Here is a 17914-nt window from a genome sequence, read left to right on the forward strand (position 1 = left end):
TGGATTCTTTTGGGATAGTGTTACTATAATCCATGATTATAATATAAAGCCAGATAATTCAATTATTTATCAACCTTGCTTTCATTATGAAATGAAAAATTATGCCATATATTTATATGTGAGTTAGAATCAAATGGGTTGGATGGGGAGTTTTTTTGGTACTATATTTGTGACTTTATGAACTCAATACTCCTCCACTCCAGCTAAAGATTGCTTTCTCCTTGCTAGATTTTCCTATCCTTTCTATGTATAGTTGTGTTCATGTATGACGGTTACTTTGGTAAACAGGATATAATTATGTATCATCCAGCCCTGGGTGATGTGATCCGAAAGCACTGGACTGCTAGCTTCAGGGTCAGTGGGGTCAAAGCCATCGGTGGTTCTGCTTTGAGGGGGTAAGATGAGACTTATGTTCTCTCTTAAAGATTTATAGCCTCGAACACCCTATATACTGTCTCTGAGAATTGGACAACGAGTGGGTAGGCGGTGCTACTTTTTGTAACATTGTACTATAGGTCGCATGCTATTTCCAGAAATTAAACTTCTTCCCGTTAGGCCTTGACAATGACGGACACTTGTTTGAATAAACGAAGTAGATAGAATATGTCAATACTCATTGACGTAAAGAGATTCCTTAAAGTGTCAAGTACATTTCTACACAAGGGCCTCTGACAGCTGTGTGCTTAAATTCCAGACTTTTCCCTTCAGGCGTGTGTGTTTGCTGTGGAATTCCTAGAAAGGGGATGGGCGGGACAGGTTACCTGGAAAGGAGCCCGGGGATCTAGATCCACTGTGGTTTGGGGACCCTTTCAAGGCCTGCAAGGATATGTTTGCCTTGGAGGCGTGGGCATGGGAGGTAGGAAGAACGCTTCCCTACGATCTTGGCTTGGAATTTCTGAAAGCCAAGGTCAGACGTCAGACAACCTGCCGCAAGGGCGGCTCCCGGGCGGGCGGGTACCCCATCTGCCCATCTGCGCCCTCGCCCCACCCAGCAGCAGCGGCCCTTGCGGGGCGGGGCGGGCGCAGTCTGGGGGCGGGGCTTCAGAGGACCCCGCCCCATCCCGCCGCCCAGCGGGTCACAATGTAGGGTTAGGGCGGCGGGCGGGCGGGGCTCGAAGGGGGGGAGGAGCCGCTGGGCGGGGGCGGTGACGGCCGTTGGGGGAGGGGAGGGGAGGAAGAGTCGCGCTGGGAGGAGGACAGCGCCATTCCGGCCGGCTGCTCCCACACTCCGTCCCTCGCTCGCTCGCTTCCCCGCAGTGGTCGCCCATCGGCCGGCGCGCGAGCGCGTGACGCGTGCTGGTGTGCCCGCGCCCTCCGGAGCCCCGGCGTCCGCCGCCCGCTCATGGCCTGGGCGGCCGCGGCCGAGCGGCGCTGAGGCGGGCCGAGCGGAGAGGTGGGGCCGCCGCCGTGGCCCTCGCAGCCCGCGACTCGCCGCCTGCCCGCGCGGCCCGCGCACGCCTGCCGCCATCTCCTCCGCGCCTGGCTGGCGGGGGCGCTGTCCTCCCCGGCCGTCCGCGCCGCTCCCTGGAGCTCGGCGGAGCGCGGCAGTCAGGGCCGGCGGAGGCGCGCGGACCCGGACGCGGGAGCCCGAGCCGCCGCCGCCGCCGCCGCCGCCGCCCCGGGGGCCATGACCGTGGAGCAGAATGTGCTGCAGCAGCAGAGCGCGGCGCAGAAGGTGAGGCGATCCCGCGAGTCCCCCGCGCCGCCGGGCCGGGCCCCCGCCGCCCCCCGCGCCCCTTCGCCCACTCGGGGTCGGGCTGGGCGCCGAGGACCGAGAGCGGATCGGTGGCCGCGGACTTTCCGATCCTGAGAGCGACCCTCGCATTCCTACACCCTTGCCCTGGATGGCTTCGTCATTCAACTTTTTCCCTTTCCATTTTAAGACCGGCCGCTGGGCATTCCTCTGGAGCTCAGTTGGGGTTTGGCGTGTAGGCCTGCGAATTTGCAAACGTGTCTTCACCAGAATTCCATCGCGGGTCTGGAGGGGGCAGGTTCATTACAGGTGTGGACGGTGTAGAAGTAGGTTCGGTTGATTCCAGTTCTTCCAGTCTCTGCTGGGTTCTAGACGTTCCCTCGTAAGCAGGGAAACCTTTTGGCCACGTTTCTTCCAGGAATCGCTTGTCCCCTAAGTTTGACCTTGTCCTACTCATTCTCCTTTCCTCCTGCATCCATCACACACAGTCACTTACGGGAGGGGAACCCCCCCACCCCCACCCCCCACCCAGCGCGCTTCTCTTTGGGAAGCTTTAGCATGAGATGTCCCTTTTGTAGATGTTCTTTTCCGAATTTTCGTGCACCATTTTCCTGAAGCCCACGACTACTTATTATTTTGGTGAACAGCATTTGGGGCAAAAGGGACGCATTGCCTTCGGCCTTTTGGCATTTTGGGGTAGCTGTGTGGCTGTGTTTGGCTTGACCTGGTGAGGAAGGAGTGCCCCACCCTGTTGTAGTGTTTGAGGCACAGTTAGCTCCCACCTGTGCTTGTTTAACCTTAGTACAGGGCCTACTTTCCTATCGTGGCACCTGCACATTCACCGCCTGTTCAGATTTTGCTTTGTGATTACTTTTAGAATTTTAGGATATTATGTGAGGTAATTGAAGATACTAAAGCATTTTGGAAAGCAAGGATAGTGTATTGTTGTTTTAGGGACTTTGACTAAGTTTTTTTTGGAACTAACTCTTACTGCTAAATTGAAAAGATTATTGCAGATTGCAGTTCATCTCATTTTCAGTGAACAAAGTCAAGATCTTAATCATAGGCATTTAAGACAATTTTTCTCCTGAGCATCTGTCCTCTCTCTTGAAATCCGTCACCTTTATTTTTCTGATGGCAAGTACGTGATAAACGTGAATACATAGAAGATTGTGAGTCCATAGGAATAGTAAACCGTTTCTAATAGTTTTGGTGTCATTTTGTATATAGTTGTCTTATTCAATCCTCTTTATTTCAAAGTGGAAAGAGTAGTTTATGTTTCACATCTCTTAAGTTTTAAGCAGTAGCAAGGAGTTTGTTTCTTCACGTGACTTAGCCAAAAGCACTTTAACATATTATTAGAAAATGCAGGCCTGTGTGATTTGGAAATTTATTTATAAAATTGTAGAATCAAGAATGAAACTACTCAGTGATAAGGCAGTCAAGTTCAATTTCTTAGTTTAGTGAATTTCCCTTATTACACAAAGGGTATAGCTGTTAATCGAAAGTGTTGCGCGTCTTTAAGTTATTTTATTGATATTTGGGAAAAATTTGAAAAGCCATATCCTTTTTTATTGTGTACTTTTCATATTTTTGTAACACTACGTTGTTAGCCTATAGCCCCTCCCACAATCCAACTGCCATCGAGGTAATTTTGACGTATCCTGGGCCTCCAGGACACAGTAGAACTGCCCCTTTGGCTTTCAGAGACTTTAAATCTTCAAGGGAGCAGTATGAAAGGCTCCCCTGAGGTAGCTGCCAGATGCATCCCCAGCGTACCTGTAGTAAGCTCATTTTAAAGCTGTTCATATGATTTTAAGTATTTTAAACGGCGTACGCACATAACTTGACCGATTTAAATCCACCAAATTAGTAACTCGGAAGTGAGCTTTATACTTCAGATAGAAGAAACAGAAGTGAAACTCTGTTTCTCTTAGCAACTTTATAGGGTCCCAGTAAAACAAAAGGTATCTAATACATTTTACACTGCCAAAAATGTACCTGTTTTCTGTCCTTAAAAGAAAAGCACAAATAAAAAACTGCAATAAGCGCACGCACGTCGTGGAGTATCATTTAAAAATAAATAACCATATTGCGGTTGAAATGGTTTCCTGTGCTTTCAGGATTTTTTCCCCTTCCAAATGGATAAGGAACGGCCTTTTTTTTTTTTTTTTTTACCCCAAAAAACAACACTTCACAAAACCTTCATAGTGCTTTTTGGTCATTGACAAAGTAGCTTGTCACAGAATTATATAAGAAGGCAAGTGGCTGGTTCCTCCCCACCCCCAACCCCAAATGTGTTTATTGTTGAAGTTTGGCCAAGGCAGGAAGTTAAGTGATGAGATAGAATTTCAGTGTTACCGTTTCATAGATTTATATGATGCATGCACGTGAGAGGGATTTGGCAAAACTAATTTTGCACATTAATTAGAATGAAATCTTAAGATAATATTTTGGTCTTGAACATGCATCTTCAGGGTTTGTGCATTTATTTACCTGAGTGTAGGATCATTTGGCAGATCTAGGAAATTTGATATGTAGATTTGTTTCAAATGATTATTAGGGGAGCTTTAGAAGCCTCTCCTGTTAGGAACCAAATTAATTTATAGAGTACTTCACAATAAGCAGGAGCCTTGGTGGCACAGCAGGTTAAACACTGACCACAGAAGGTCAGGGGTTCAATCCCACCAGCCTGCTCAGTGAGAGCCTCTCAATTTAGAGTCAGTGAAACCATCTGGACCAGTTCTTTTAGTCCTGGAGTGTAATTGTGAGTTGGAGTTTAGTAGTTGCCAGTGGACTTGTTTGGTTTTGTTTTTGGGTCACCACAAGCAGGAAATGATTTACTGTATATACTCGGGTATAAGCTGAGTTTTTCAGCACATTTTTTAATGCAGATTTTGTGGTAACATTAGGTGCCTTGACTGATACTTGGGTTGGCTTACACTCCAGTATATGTGGTACATTGAATGCTTTTGAATTGAATAAGATAAAGAGTTCAAGAGAGCAAGAATTTTGCGTATTAGGTTTAACCCTAGGATTTAGAACCCCCCTTGAGTGTTCTGTCCCCACTCCCCACCCCCAACCCCCCTTGCTCATTGCTATCCAGGCGATTCAAAGTCAGGGAGACACCCTGTGAAATGCGTCAGAGTAGAATTGTGCTCCTTGGAGTTTTCAGAGGCTGAGCTGTCCATGAAGACCACTAGCCCTATCTTCCAAAGAGTCTCACTGTGAAGTTTAACTTTCGACTTCCAGTTTTTTTGTTTGGTGGCAGGACAGGTTAATTGTTTGCACCATGCAGCCACTGTAAAGGCTAAACAAATAAATAAATAAATAAAACTATGCAGGGCTCAGTAAATATTTGCTGAATGAAAGAGTGAAACAAAATGTCTTCTAAAATAAATGTGAATGTCTTTTGTTCTATAACTGAATCACATTTAAAAAATATTCAGGAAATATAAGAGAAACTTTAGAAAACACTAGGAAAATGGGAAAATTTTGGTTAAAATATCTTTAATTTATCCTTTAACAGATTTATTTTTGCATAAAGCCCGTACTTTATTTCATTACCTTTTTCCTAAATAATATAGTATTTTGCTACTCATTAACTGATACACTCCTTCCCTTGTAGTTTTAATTTATTGCTGTAGTGGGAAGACAGTAGGACATGGGTTAGCTCTAAATCATGTTTCTGTGACCTTGAGCAAGTCATTAAGTTCCTTTGAATCTGCTGTTAAAGCCTAGCAGTTGGCATAGTGGTTACACATTGGGCTACAATCTGCAAGATCTGGCGTTCAAAACCACCAGCTGCTCCGCAAAAGAAAGATGGGGCTTTTTATGCCAGTAAAGAGTTAAACTTTCTCGGCAACTCACAGGGCCAATTCTATCCTGTAGTGTCGCTATGAGTCGACATCAACTTGTTGGCAGTGAGTTAGAGTTTGTATGCTTACACACGAGACACTTCTTTATATCTGATTCTTTCTAGTGGCGCTAAGCAAGTGTTGTTTATTTTGGAGTTAAGCAAGTGTTTATTTTGGACAGGTGGGGTTAAAGAAATAGGAGTTAAGACAAATCACACTTAAGACTCTCATTTGTTGTGTTGTAGCCTATAATTTAACGATACTATTATTCTGAGATGTTTATGCGCAGATGGTCAGTCTTGTGATTTACCGCTCAAAACATTGCTGGATTTATGAAAATTCTTATATTGGAAGGAGGTAATAATGAAAACTTAGTGTCCATCAGAACCAAATTTGGATGGAAGCATTGGATGGAATCACGTCCTAAATTAGAGACTGGCAATTAAGAATGGAGGTAAAGGAATCCTGTGAATCTATAGTCAGATTTCCGTGAATAAAGGAGGTGGTGTTTAAGGAGCCCTTGTGGCTGATGGGGAGCATTCTGAAAGGGAAAGATGAGGCGGTGGGCTCCTGAAACCCCAGCGGACAGTTGTACTCTTCTTCCCTTAGGGTTGCTCTGAATCAGGATGGACTCAATGGCTGTTGGTGGGGGTAGGTGAACGTTGGGTGGGAATTATCACAAATTAAATGATTCCGGCTAAATGTCTTATAGAAATATAATGTTTTATGTTTTAAAATATAACATTCTAAGAACAGCTAACATTACATAAGAAACATTAAATATTGCATAAAAGGGGGAGTATCTCCTAATACAAAATTGGTTATCCTGTTTTTAATGTAAGCCTTGATTTAGACAGAGATAGGATCCAATTTCTTATTCTTCACTCTTAGTCTTTATTCTCACCTAATTTCTCCTCTCAATGTATAACTTATTGTATCAGTCTGGGTAGACTAGAGAAACAAATTCATAGACACTCATATATATGTAAGAAAGTGCTTTATATAAAGAGTAATTTGCATTAAGAAAACATCCCAGCCCAGTCCAGATCAAGTCTATAAGTCTGGTATTAACTTATATGTCCAATGCCAATCTACAAAGCCCTCTTTAGACTCACAAAACAGATGCAATGATGCCGAATGCAGGAATACCACAGGCTAGTGGGTTGGAAGTCTTGTGGATCCAGTGGCATTGTAAGGATCTCAGAGCTGGCAGGGGTTTCCATGTGGCTTCGCCGCCTCCAGAGGTCTGGCTCCATCAGCCTCTCTCCATGTGTCTTCTCCACAGGGAAGTTTCCCAGGGAGTGAATCGAAAGAGAATCTCCCTTCTCTAAGGAAGAGTACAGGAGTTCCTAGAATCCTCAGGAGAAGGCCATGTCCACACAGAGCCCTCATTGGCTGTGACCTGATTGACATTCTAGACTCCACCCCTTCATTCTGAATCCTCAAATTGACACCAGATCATGTAACTAGCACACTCGCCTTATAATCCATTATCACTAATATAAGGGGGTTTTGAAAAGTTCATGGAAAAAGGAATTAAGAGAGAATTTGATTTTCCCACATATTTTAGAGGCCCCCTCATACATGCTGTCATCTCATGGAGGACTGACATCTGCTTTATTGCTAACTGACAAATCCAGCAGGTTAAGGTTTAGGGAGTGTCCACTGAAATGCATGTAATAATGCCTTCTACATTTATTAGTTATAGACAAGTTCCACCAACCAAACTCTGCTGTTGAGTCGATGCTGACTCATAGCAACCCCATCTTCCGTAGTTCATCTTACAAAATTTGTTCCCCCCACCACATTATTACCACTTTAAAATTTCCAGCCTGCCTCCTAGTGTTGATTCAAATAATGTTATCAGTGATCACCATTTATTGTATAATCTGAGGCTGACACTGTGCTAAATAAACACTCTATAAATAAATAAATAAATAAATAAATAAATATCATAATTTGAGGAGCCATGGTGGCATAGTGGTTACACATGTTTTGTGATCGTCAAAGTCAACAGTTTGAAACCACCAGCTACTCCTGTCAAGAAAGACAGGGCTTTCTACCCTCTTTAACAGTTACAGTCTTGGACACTCAAGACTCAGGGACAGTTCTGTGTTGTCCTTTGGGGTCACTATGAGTTGTCATCAATTGGATGGCAGTAAGGTTTTTGGTTTTCTTTTTTACCATAATATTGACATTGTCTTTTAAAAGATCCCCTGTGAAAGAAAGCATGATTAAAATAATTTACAGCTATTTCCTAAAAAGATTTTAAAAATTATCTATATTAGTTAAAACAGTATACAAGATCAGGCAGGGCAAAAGAAGTAATTTAGTCTTTGAAAATAAAGTCTATGCACAAATGCATGTATGCTATAAACCAGGCATCTTCTCCTATGTTGTATATGCTGTGCTGCAACTTGCTTTTGTTACTACCATATGTCACGGACCCCTTTTTACCAGGGACAGAGAGAGATACTGAGCATTTGTGTTCTTTTTTATTAGCACTTTGTATTCTGTATGAAGGCACCTAATTTACTTAACTTTATTTGATGAACATACTGGTTGTTGCTTGGAACAAATTAGTAGAAGTACTTCCCATATTTATTTATTTAAACTTTTGATAGAGGGTGCAACATTGTCAGCCAGAAATGGTTCTATCACTTTGTATTGTGATTCCTAGAAGATCTTACTTGAAATTACAACTCTTCAATATTTACTGATCTTATGGGATCACATTTAAAAGATGGGAGTGGAGGAGGGAGGGGAAAAATTGAGGAGCTCCTACCAAGGGCTCAAGTAGAAAGCAAATGTTTTGAGAATGATGAGGGAAACAAATGTACAAAAGTACTTGACAAAATGGATGTATGTGTGGATTGTGATAAGAGTTGTACAAGCCCCCAGTAAAATGATTTAATTATTAAAAAATATATATCTTTCTGAAATTATTGGGTAAGCTAAATATATATGCTTTATTTGTTTTGGGGTTCTGTAAATTGTATATTCCTTATAAATTGTAAATATCCCCTTCTCCTAACAATCCTTAATTTACTATCACTATTTTGCTTTTACCCCATTATTTTTGGCTTTCAACTTAGTTTATGGTTCCTATGAACCAGAACTTGTGATTTCTAAGAGGCCAAGCCTTTCTTTCTTTTAAAAAAAATCATTTTATTAGGGGCTCATACAACTCTTATCACAACTCTTATCCATCCATACATCAGTTGTGTAAAGCACATTTGTACGTTCATTGCCCTCATCATTCTCAAAACATTTGCTCTCCACTTAAGCCCCTGGCATCAGCTCCTCATTTTCCCCTCCCTCCCTGCTTCCCCTTCCTCATGAACCCTTGATGATTTATACATTATTATTTTGTCAAATCTTTCCCTGTCCGACGTCTCCCTTCACCCACTTTTCTGTTCCCGTCCCCCACATGTAGATCCTTGTAATTGGTTCTCCCTTTCCAACCCACTCTCCCAATATCGCCACTTACACTTCTGGTTCTGAAGGCTTCATCCGCCCTGGATTCCCTGTGTCTCCAGTTCCTATCTGTGCCAGTGTACATCCTCTGGTCTACCAAGATTTATAAGCTAGAATTGGGATCATGATAGTGGGGGGGGGAGGGGAAACATTTAGGAACTAGAGGAAAGTTGTATTTTTCATCGTTGCTACATCGCACCTGACTGGCTCGTCTCCTCCCAAAGACCCGTGTGTAAGGGAATGTCCAGTGACATGCAAATGGGCTATGGGTCTCCACTCCCCACTCCCCACTTCATTCACTATGATATGATTTTTTGTTCTGATGAGGCCAAGGCTTTCAATGCAAACCTTTTTAATTTAGGTTTTGGTCTGGTGTTAGAGAAACCTTTTTTTCTTTAATATTGCAGACATTTTAATAGTAAATTTGGTTAAATGTTTTTAATTTACCCTTTAACCAAAATTTATTTTTACATAAAATAGGGACTTTATTTCATTTATTTTTCCCCCTAAATAACAATAACCGCTCTTGTTATTGCTACTCATGCTACCCCTTCGCTAGTCGTGTTAAATGCTTTATCGCATTCTAAATACCCACCTAGACAACTCTTTGTAGATTTCCCTGAGTAGGAGCCCTGTGTTGTAGTGCTTACAAGTTGGGCTGAGATCCATATGGTCAGTAGTTCAAAACCACCAGCAGCTTCTCAGGAGAAAGCCTGTAGTTAGTGTTGGAAACCCAAAGCAGGTTGGTTGTTATGAGACAGCATTGACTCAGTGGCAGTGAGAGGTTTCCCTAAATAGCTCTGTAACTATAGTTTGTTTTTGCAGTTTAAAAAATTTGTTTATTCCTGTTTCAGTTTTATATTGTTTTATTAATACAAATTTAGGATATTTTTATGTTTGGAATGTAAATATTTTTCAATATGCCTTGGCCATTCTTAAAGATATAAATGGTTATAAGTATTTAAGAGTTCCTCACACCCTTGGTCCTGAGGGATGATGCTGGGAGAGTGGAGGGTGAGTGGGTTGGAAAGGGGGAACTGATTACAAGGATCCACATGTGACCTCTTCCCTGGGAGAGGGACAGCAGAGAAGGGGGGAAGGGAGACTCCGGATAGGGCAAGATATGACAAAATAACGAGGTATAAATTACCAAGGGCACATGAGGGAGGGGGGAAAGGGGAGGGAGGGGAAAAAAAAAAAGAGGACCTGATGCAAGGGGCTTAAGTGGAGAGCAAATGCCTTGAGAATGATTGGGGCAGGGAATGTATGGATGTGCTTTATACAATTGATGTATGTATATGTATGGATGGTGATAAGAGTTGTATGAGTCCCTAATAAAATGTAAAAAAAGAAAGGAGAAAAAAATGATTAGGGCAAAGACTGTACAGATGTGCTTTATACAATTGATGTATGTATATGTATGAACTGTGAAAAGAATTGTATGAGCCCCAATAAATTGTTAAAATTAAAAAAAAAGTATTTAAGAGTTAAAGAAATGCTTTGGGTATTTTGAGTTTTATGTGTGTATTAGAATTATTTTAGGATTAAGCATGTTATAAATATGTTTTTATGTTAATGAATATATTAATTTACATATAGCTTCGTAAGATATATCTTTGTGCTATTGAGACTCCCAATAAGAGTCTTATGTGAGTCTCTATTCATCTTTTTTATATCCTTAATAGACATTTTGTGCAAAAGTACTACTTTTTATTTGTAATGCTATTAAAATTATTTTAATATGATTTTTCCTGGAGTAAAGAAAATCTTGGATTTATTCATGCTGAAATTGTAGTGAGTCATCTTTTTGAATTCGCATCAATGAAAGATTTTCTTCAAATTTCTAGATATATAATTGAGTACATTTCGTTTGCAAATAACTATTCTGACCACTTATCAATATTTATAAATTATTTTTCTTAGTTGATTGCTTTAGATAAACTAAAGAATACTACCACCGCTTCCATTTTCCCCCAGTACCGTTGGTCCCATTGTTTTCTCCTCCAAATTGTTTGTTTACCTAGCCTATTTTATCTAGATAGACTCGAAGAGATAATAATATGCACAAAACCAAGACAGAACAAAACAAAGCAATAAAACAACAAAAAACCAATGACAAAAAAGGCCTATAAGTAGTTCAAGGTCTGTTTGTTAACCTGTAGGAGTGTTTTCTGATGGGGTGCCAGGCCCTGACCCCAAAGTCTATTTTTGGTACTCCCTTGAGACTTACTTGATCTGCTCCCTTTGCTGTTCTGTTGCACACCCTTAGTGTTTTGCCTCCGTGTGGTGGAGGCAGCAGTTCCCACACTGTGTCTCCAGTGTTGTCCCCTGTAAGGCTATGGGTCAGTGAGGGATGTTGTGTCTCATAGTGGGGCCAGCTGTATGGTCCTCTTCTGTGCTTTGGCTGCTCTGAAAAGGGAAATCATCCTGAAGGCTTGGTGGACCAGGGACAAGAGAACAAGTGATCCAAAATTAGTGGTGAGGAGGTTGTAAGAGGCCTGGTAGGGCTTGATCAAGGACAATGTAACTGAGGAATTACTGAAACCCAAATGAAGGCTGAACATGATAGTGGGAAAAGAGGAAAGCAAAATGAAATAGAGGAAAGAACTAGGAGGCAAAGGGCATTTATAAAGGTCTAATTATAGGCATGTACATATATAAAGATATTTATATATGATGGGGAAATAGATCTATTTGCATATATTTATAGTTTTAGTATTAAGGTAGAAGATGGACATTGAGTCTCCACTCAAGTGCTCCCTAATGCAAGAATACTTTGTTCTATTAAACTGGTGTGCCATGATGCTCACCTTCCCGATAAGATTACTGAAGACAAAACGGGTGCATAAGTAAATGTGAAGAAAGCTGATGGTGCCCAGCTATCAAAAGATATGGTGTCCGGGGTCTTAAAGACTTGAAAGTAAACAAGCGGCCATCTCGCTCAGAAGCAACAAAGCCCACAGGAAAGAAGCACACCAACTTGTGTGATCAGGAGGTGTTGAAGAACAAAAAAACATATTATTGTGAATGAGGCATCAAAGAACAAAATACCATATTATTAAGAATGAGGGGCAGTGCCGAGTGGGGACCCAAAACCAATCTGTAGACAACTGGACATCCTGTTACAGAAGGGTCTCAGGGAGGAGTCGAGTCAGTCAGGTTGCAGTGTAGCAACGATGAAACATACAACTTTTCTCTAGTTCTTAAATGCTTCCTCCCCCTGACTATCATGATCCCAATTATACCTTACAAATCCAGCTAGATAAGAGGATGTACAGTGGTACAGATAGGAACTGGAAACACAGGGAATCCAGAGCAGATGACCCTTCAGGACCAGTGGTGATAGTGGTGATACTGGGAGGGTGGGTTGGAAAGGGAGAACCAATGACAAGGATCAACATGTGACCTCCTCCCTGGGGGGTGGACAACAGAAAATTGGGTGAAGGGAGATGTCGGACAGTGCAAGACATGACAAAATAATAATTATAAGTTATCACGAGTTCATGAGGAAGAGGGAAATGGGGGAGGGAGGGGAAAATGAGCTGATTTCAAGGGCTCAAGTAGCAAGCAAATGTTTTGAGAATGATGATGGCAACAAATGTATAAATGTGCTTGACACAATGGATGTATGCATGGATTGTCATAAGAGTTATATGAGCCTCCAATAAAATGATTAAAAAAGTAATACTGCTAGGATTTACATTAATAGATTTTGTTGTGCATTATTTCAAGATGATATGGATGTGTCCTCGTATTTCTGTTAAGTTCCCTGAGCTAGTAGTGATTCGTTGTACAACAAAACTCTCCAATCCTATATGATCCTCATAACTTTTGTTAAGTTTGAGCTCTTTGCCGCAGTATTGTGTCATTCCAACTCAGCGATGGCCTTCCTGCTTTCACTGCTCCTCTACTTTACCAAGCAAGCATGATGCCCTTCTCTAGGGACTTTCCCTCTTCATAACATGTCCAAAGTACTTGAGACGACATCTCAGCATCCCTGCTTCTGAAGAGGATTCTGGTTGTACTTCTTTCTAGACCCTGTATGTTTGTTCTCTTTTGCAGTCCTTGGTATTTTCAATATTCTTCAATTCCAGGATTCATATGATCAATTCTTCCTTATTCATTGTTCAACTTTCATATGCATATGGGTTGATTGAAAATACCTCGGCTTGGGTTGAGCACCATAAGCTTTAAAATTATGTCATTGCTCTTTAACATTTTAAGAGTTCTTTTGCTGCAGGTTTATTCAGTGCAGTATGGCTTTTGATTTTGTAACTGCTGCCTCCTTAATGTTGATTGTTGATGCAAGCAGGACCAAATCGTTCACATCTTTGCTGTGTATTAGTTACTGTATACAAAGGAGTGCTGATTGTGCAGCATTTAAATACTCAGTGCTAAGGGAAAAGATGGCCGTTTGATCTTTTCCCATAAAGCTTACAGCTTAGAAAATCCATCGGGACAGTTCTGCCCTGTACTATGGAGTAGTTGAAAGTTGGAATCAACTTGACACACACACACACACACACACACACAAACTATTTGTAAATTAGTTGAATATAAGGTGTGATTGTGCTATTGGATTTGGTGTGAGAGTTATAATAGCTCAAAATGATTGGAGAGCTTATTACATATTTTTTGTACTTTGGAATTATGAACGTGGGATTCAGTTGATTTATTGAAAATTGCTAGCCATTGTTCAACCGAAGTACTTGTTACTTTTGAAGATTTAGTGAATATGACTATATTCTATCAGGGCTGAGCATCTGACTTAGAGCAAGTTTAGATAAGCTTTCCAGATTTTCCCAGATTTCCCTTCTACATAAGATTTTCATGAAAACATAAGAATGTGTCGTCTCTAAACAGAATTTCCTAAATGAACACTTAATGTTTGAGTATTTCTTTCCTTGATCTGTTAAATCTTAGAGTAGTGGATGTCTCCCTTTTTAATGTGATTTTATCAAATCTTTGAATGTTTGATGCATATAATGCATACTTTTGTGCATTTGCTTGTCTTTTAGTAGGATTCATCCATTTACATATATGGTGATAGCTGATATGCCATCCTTTTATCCCTTATGATTTTTCATTTTTAAGTCTTATTATTTTGATATGTTGATAAGTTTTCTTTGTGTCATATCACATCCTTGGTTTTAAAAAAAATTATCAAATAATTTGGGATTTCTTTTTCTCATTTGTTCTTTTAATTTTAAGCTAATTGATGTAAACAACTTTTTCCCCCCTCCTCCTTTGGCTTCCAATAAGATAATACTTTTAGCATACTTTTACTTACTACATCCATGCTTTGTTAGGATAATAATGGAATTTTAATTTGAGATGCTTACATTTTGTGCTTTTTGAGATACATTTCTTGTGTTTACTTTTTCATTTATTTTATCTACTGATGGGTATCTTAACTTTGTATTTTGCGGTTCTTATTGTTGGTTCTGCCCATAGCGACCTTTATGTACAGCAGAGTGAAACACTGCCTGTTTCTGTGCCCGCCTCCCACTTGTTTCTTTGCTTGAGCCCATTGCTGCAGCCACAGTGTTGTTTCATCTTTGTGAGGGCCTTCCACTTTTTCACTGCCACCCGACTTACCGAACATGATGTCTTTCTCCAGGGACAGGTCTCATCTGATAGCGTATCCAAAGTAACTACATATTTTGGTATTACTTAATACTCTTGGGACTCAACTTTTTATTTTTAATTGAGATGAACAGAAAAATAAGACCTTCTACCAGAGAGGAGCGTTACCTTCTGTCATGTTTAATAGGGTCACTATGAGTCAGAATTGACTTGATGGCAATACTGCCTAGGATTTTTTTATCCAAAAAACTTCATTGATTTTCCTCAAGAGATGATATAAATTCAAAATTATTGTCGTTACTTTATTCTTTATCTTTAGTAATTTTGTAAAACCCCAAACAAGATAACAAATAAAACCTCATCTAGTTAGGTTTGTTTCTAGTTTGTATAAATGCATCTGACTTTTGTATGTCGTTTTTGTGTTCAACTTTATTTCAAATTTATTCTATTTTTTCCACATTTTCTATGTACGAGATATATAATTATTATGCAATGTAATAGCATCTATATTTCCAGTTTCAATGCTCGTAATGTCATGTTTTCTTATACTAGTTGAAACATCTAATAACTGCTGATTGGAAGTGATGAGCCAAATTCCCTGCCACTGACTTGACTGACTGTGACTCAGAGCGCCCTTAGATAGGGTTCTGAGCAGGTCGTCGATCTTTCTCCTCAGATGAGCAGTCCGTCCTTGATTTCCCTGACAGCTTCTCCAGGGCTCCGAGAAGTCATGATACTGGATCTTTTAAAAATTTTGTAGTTACTGATTTTAAAGAAGGTACTACCACTTTTATGAAATGTCTTACCTGTGAGAGGCACTCACACACAAACACACACATATATTAAACAACTAGAGTATTGTTCTATTTTGCTTTCTGCATGTACTCCTTTGGCTTTTGTTGAACTTTGTGAAAATTTTTACTCTTTAGTTTCCTGGGGTGGGAGATAGCTGACTTGACTAACTCTTGGTCAGTCATTCTGGGTCTTGCTTGGGAAGTCAGGTAAGACACCTATCACTTTCCAGGGGTTACCTTGCAACTATTCATTAGTGTCCTGATGTACCTAGACTTGTAATTTCGTTAGTTGCCCTTAAGAGTTGATTACAATTCATGAAGACCATGTGGAAAGAGGTGATACTATTGTTAATTGTGGTTGAGTGTGCTCTGATTATTGACAACCTTATATGTAACAGATCCTAATGTTGCCCAGTCCAACATATGTGATTATTATTGATAAGGTTTTCATTAGCTAATTTTCAGAAGCCAATTGCCAGACCTGTCTTTGTGTTTGCATTGGAGCAACATGCAACCCCCGCAGTACAAACTAATGACAGGTAGCGAGACTTTTGCTCCAGTGTCATAGAACAGTCATAAATACTGATCTGTACCATTGACTTGCCTTTTCTGCAAATATAACTGATGAATATGGTGACATAGCTCATAATCATCAAATGATATTATATTTGAAAGATCAAACTTGGCTTGTGAGAGTCAGTTTAGAAATGTCACTGCAATGTGGAAACTAGTTGGTGTGAAATTTGCATTTACAAAAGGATCCTTTGTATTTAATTTACTTTGGAAAACATTTTCAATTTCCCAGAGTATTTTCTTTGTGGAGGCATCTTATAATTTTTCAAAATTCTTCCTCCATGCCCCCACCCCAGTAGTTAACTTTGAGGACAAGCTGTCTGCTTTCTTTTTGTTCTTGGATCCTTTGAATTGCTAAATATTTTAAATGTTTTTTCCTGTCTCTTTAGCCTTGCAGTATGGGTCTCCATCAGACTTTCTTACAGTGTGGCTTGTGTGCTACTGTATTATCGGTGGGGCTTGCTAAAAATGCTGGGGTTTGGCTCCATTGCAGACCCAGCGCTCCCAGACTGAGAGTTAGGCAGTGGCGTTTGTTTGGGATTAACTAGTATTCTTCAACTTGTGTAAATTGAGTACAGTGGTTCTCCAGGAGGTGAAAGATCACAATGCATCCAATTTAGTAACAGAGTCTGCTTCTTCTGAGACGACATAGTGCTGCTCATGTTTCCCCATTAACTGACGCACTGGCTACTTGCAAAAGAGATGCCTCCTCCCTCAGCCTTTCTTGGCCACCATCTCTATGAAACCTCATGAGTTCAGATGTGTTGGTGGGACACTTGCCCCATGACCTCTAGTGAGAAATAAATGTAGTCTTTTTCTTAAAAATATTTTTTAAATTCATGGAATTGCTACAGCAGGGAATTTGGAAATAATCTATTGTACAAGAGGGCTTCAAAAACAGGTTTAGAAAAATAGAAATAAACAGTCATGGAATTAATTCCATAAACTTCGTGAAGCCTCCTCATATATATACTAAGGTTGCATGTGAATAAATAATTTCTGAAACCTTTTTTAAAAACGGAAACATTTTATATGAAATTTAGGATTAAAACTAAAAAAGATCCACACCAAACCACTGCCATCTGGTGGATTCTGCTGCACGGTGGTGTCACTACCGAAGGTTTCGGAGGCTATAAAGAAATCTTCATGGGAGCAGATAGCCTCTTCTTTTTGTGGAGGAGCAGCTTTAGCTGGTGGTTTTGAACTGTTGCCCTTGTGGTTAGCAGTCCAGTGCTTACCGAACAGGGCCACCAGCGTGTCCTGTGATATAATTCCTGTGGTATCTCTGTCTCCCTCTCTTTGTGTGTATGTGGTCGGGCAGAGCAGAGGGTTAGTTGCCAATGAGTCTAGGTAAATCCCATGTTTCCTAGGTAAATCCCGTGGTAATCCTAGGAGTAGAACTGCTCCTAGGATTTTCCAGGTTATGACCCTGCAGATGACCAGGTTTTGGCTAGTAGCTAGTATTTAATGTTTTGTGCTATCTAGGGGTGTCTGCATGTGTGTGCATGTATATGTGACTGTGCTCTGGAGCCCCAGTGCTAGCAATTTTACATTTAGTTGCTAAGTGATACATTTAAATTCATCCAGTGGTTCTTTGGAAAAAGATCTGGTAATCTGGTAAAAAAATCTTACTGAGTAGTTCTGCGCTGTCACACAGGTCTGCTATGAGTTGGAATTGACTCAATTCCACCGAGAAACAATGACTATACTTTTTAGTTCCCTGGATGTGAAGGAATATACATTATTGCCCCAGAAGTGCTCTTAGTATCTCAGCGAAACTTTCCTTGTTTTCTTTACTTCAATAGTCTTAATCTTTGGTCAAATTAATGTTTACTAGGCTATGTTTATGAGCCAGTGGCACAGTGTTTTCAAGTTGGACTGTTAACCACAAGGTCAGCATTCAAAACCACCAGATAACTCGGGGAGAACATGAC

General features: G+C 40.7%; 1 protein-coding gene across 1 annotated transcript in view; it reads left to right on the forward strand.

Annotated features, from left to right (window-relative positions):
• Positions 1-1180: 1180 nt before the first annotated feature.
• The window catches only part of USP25 (ubiquitin specific peptidase 25), a 168194-nt gene continuing 151460 nt past the window's right edge, over positions 1181-17914 (forward strand). Inside the window, exon 1 of the mRNA XM_075542462.1 lies at positions 1181-1675. Within this exon, the coding sequence (XP_075398577.1) occupies positions 1628-1675 (48 nt within the window). The 5' untranslated portion in view covers positions 1181-1627. The remainder of the gene's footprint in view (positions 1676-17914) is intronic.

Source organism: Tenrec ecaudatus, chromosome 2 (assembly GCF_050624435.1).
Source record: "Tenrec ecaudatus isolate mTenEca1 chromosome 2, mTenEca1.hap1, whole genome shotgun sequence".
NCBI classification, from domain to species: domain Eukaryota; kingdom Metazoa; phylum Chordata; class Mammalia; order Afrosoricida; family Tenrecidae; genus Tenrec; species Tenrec ecaudatus.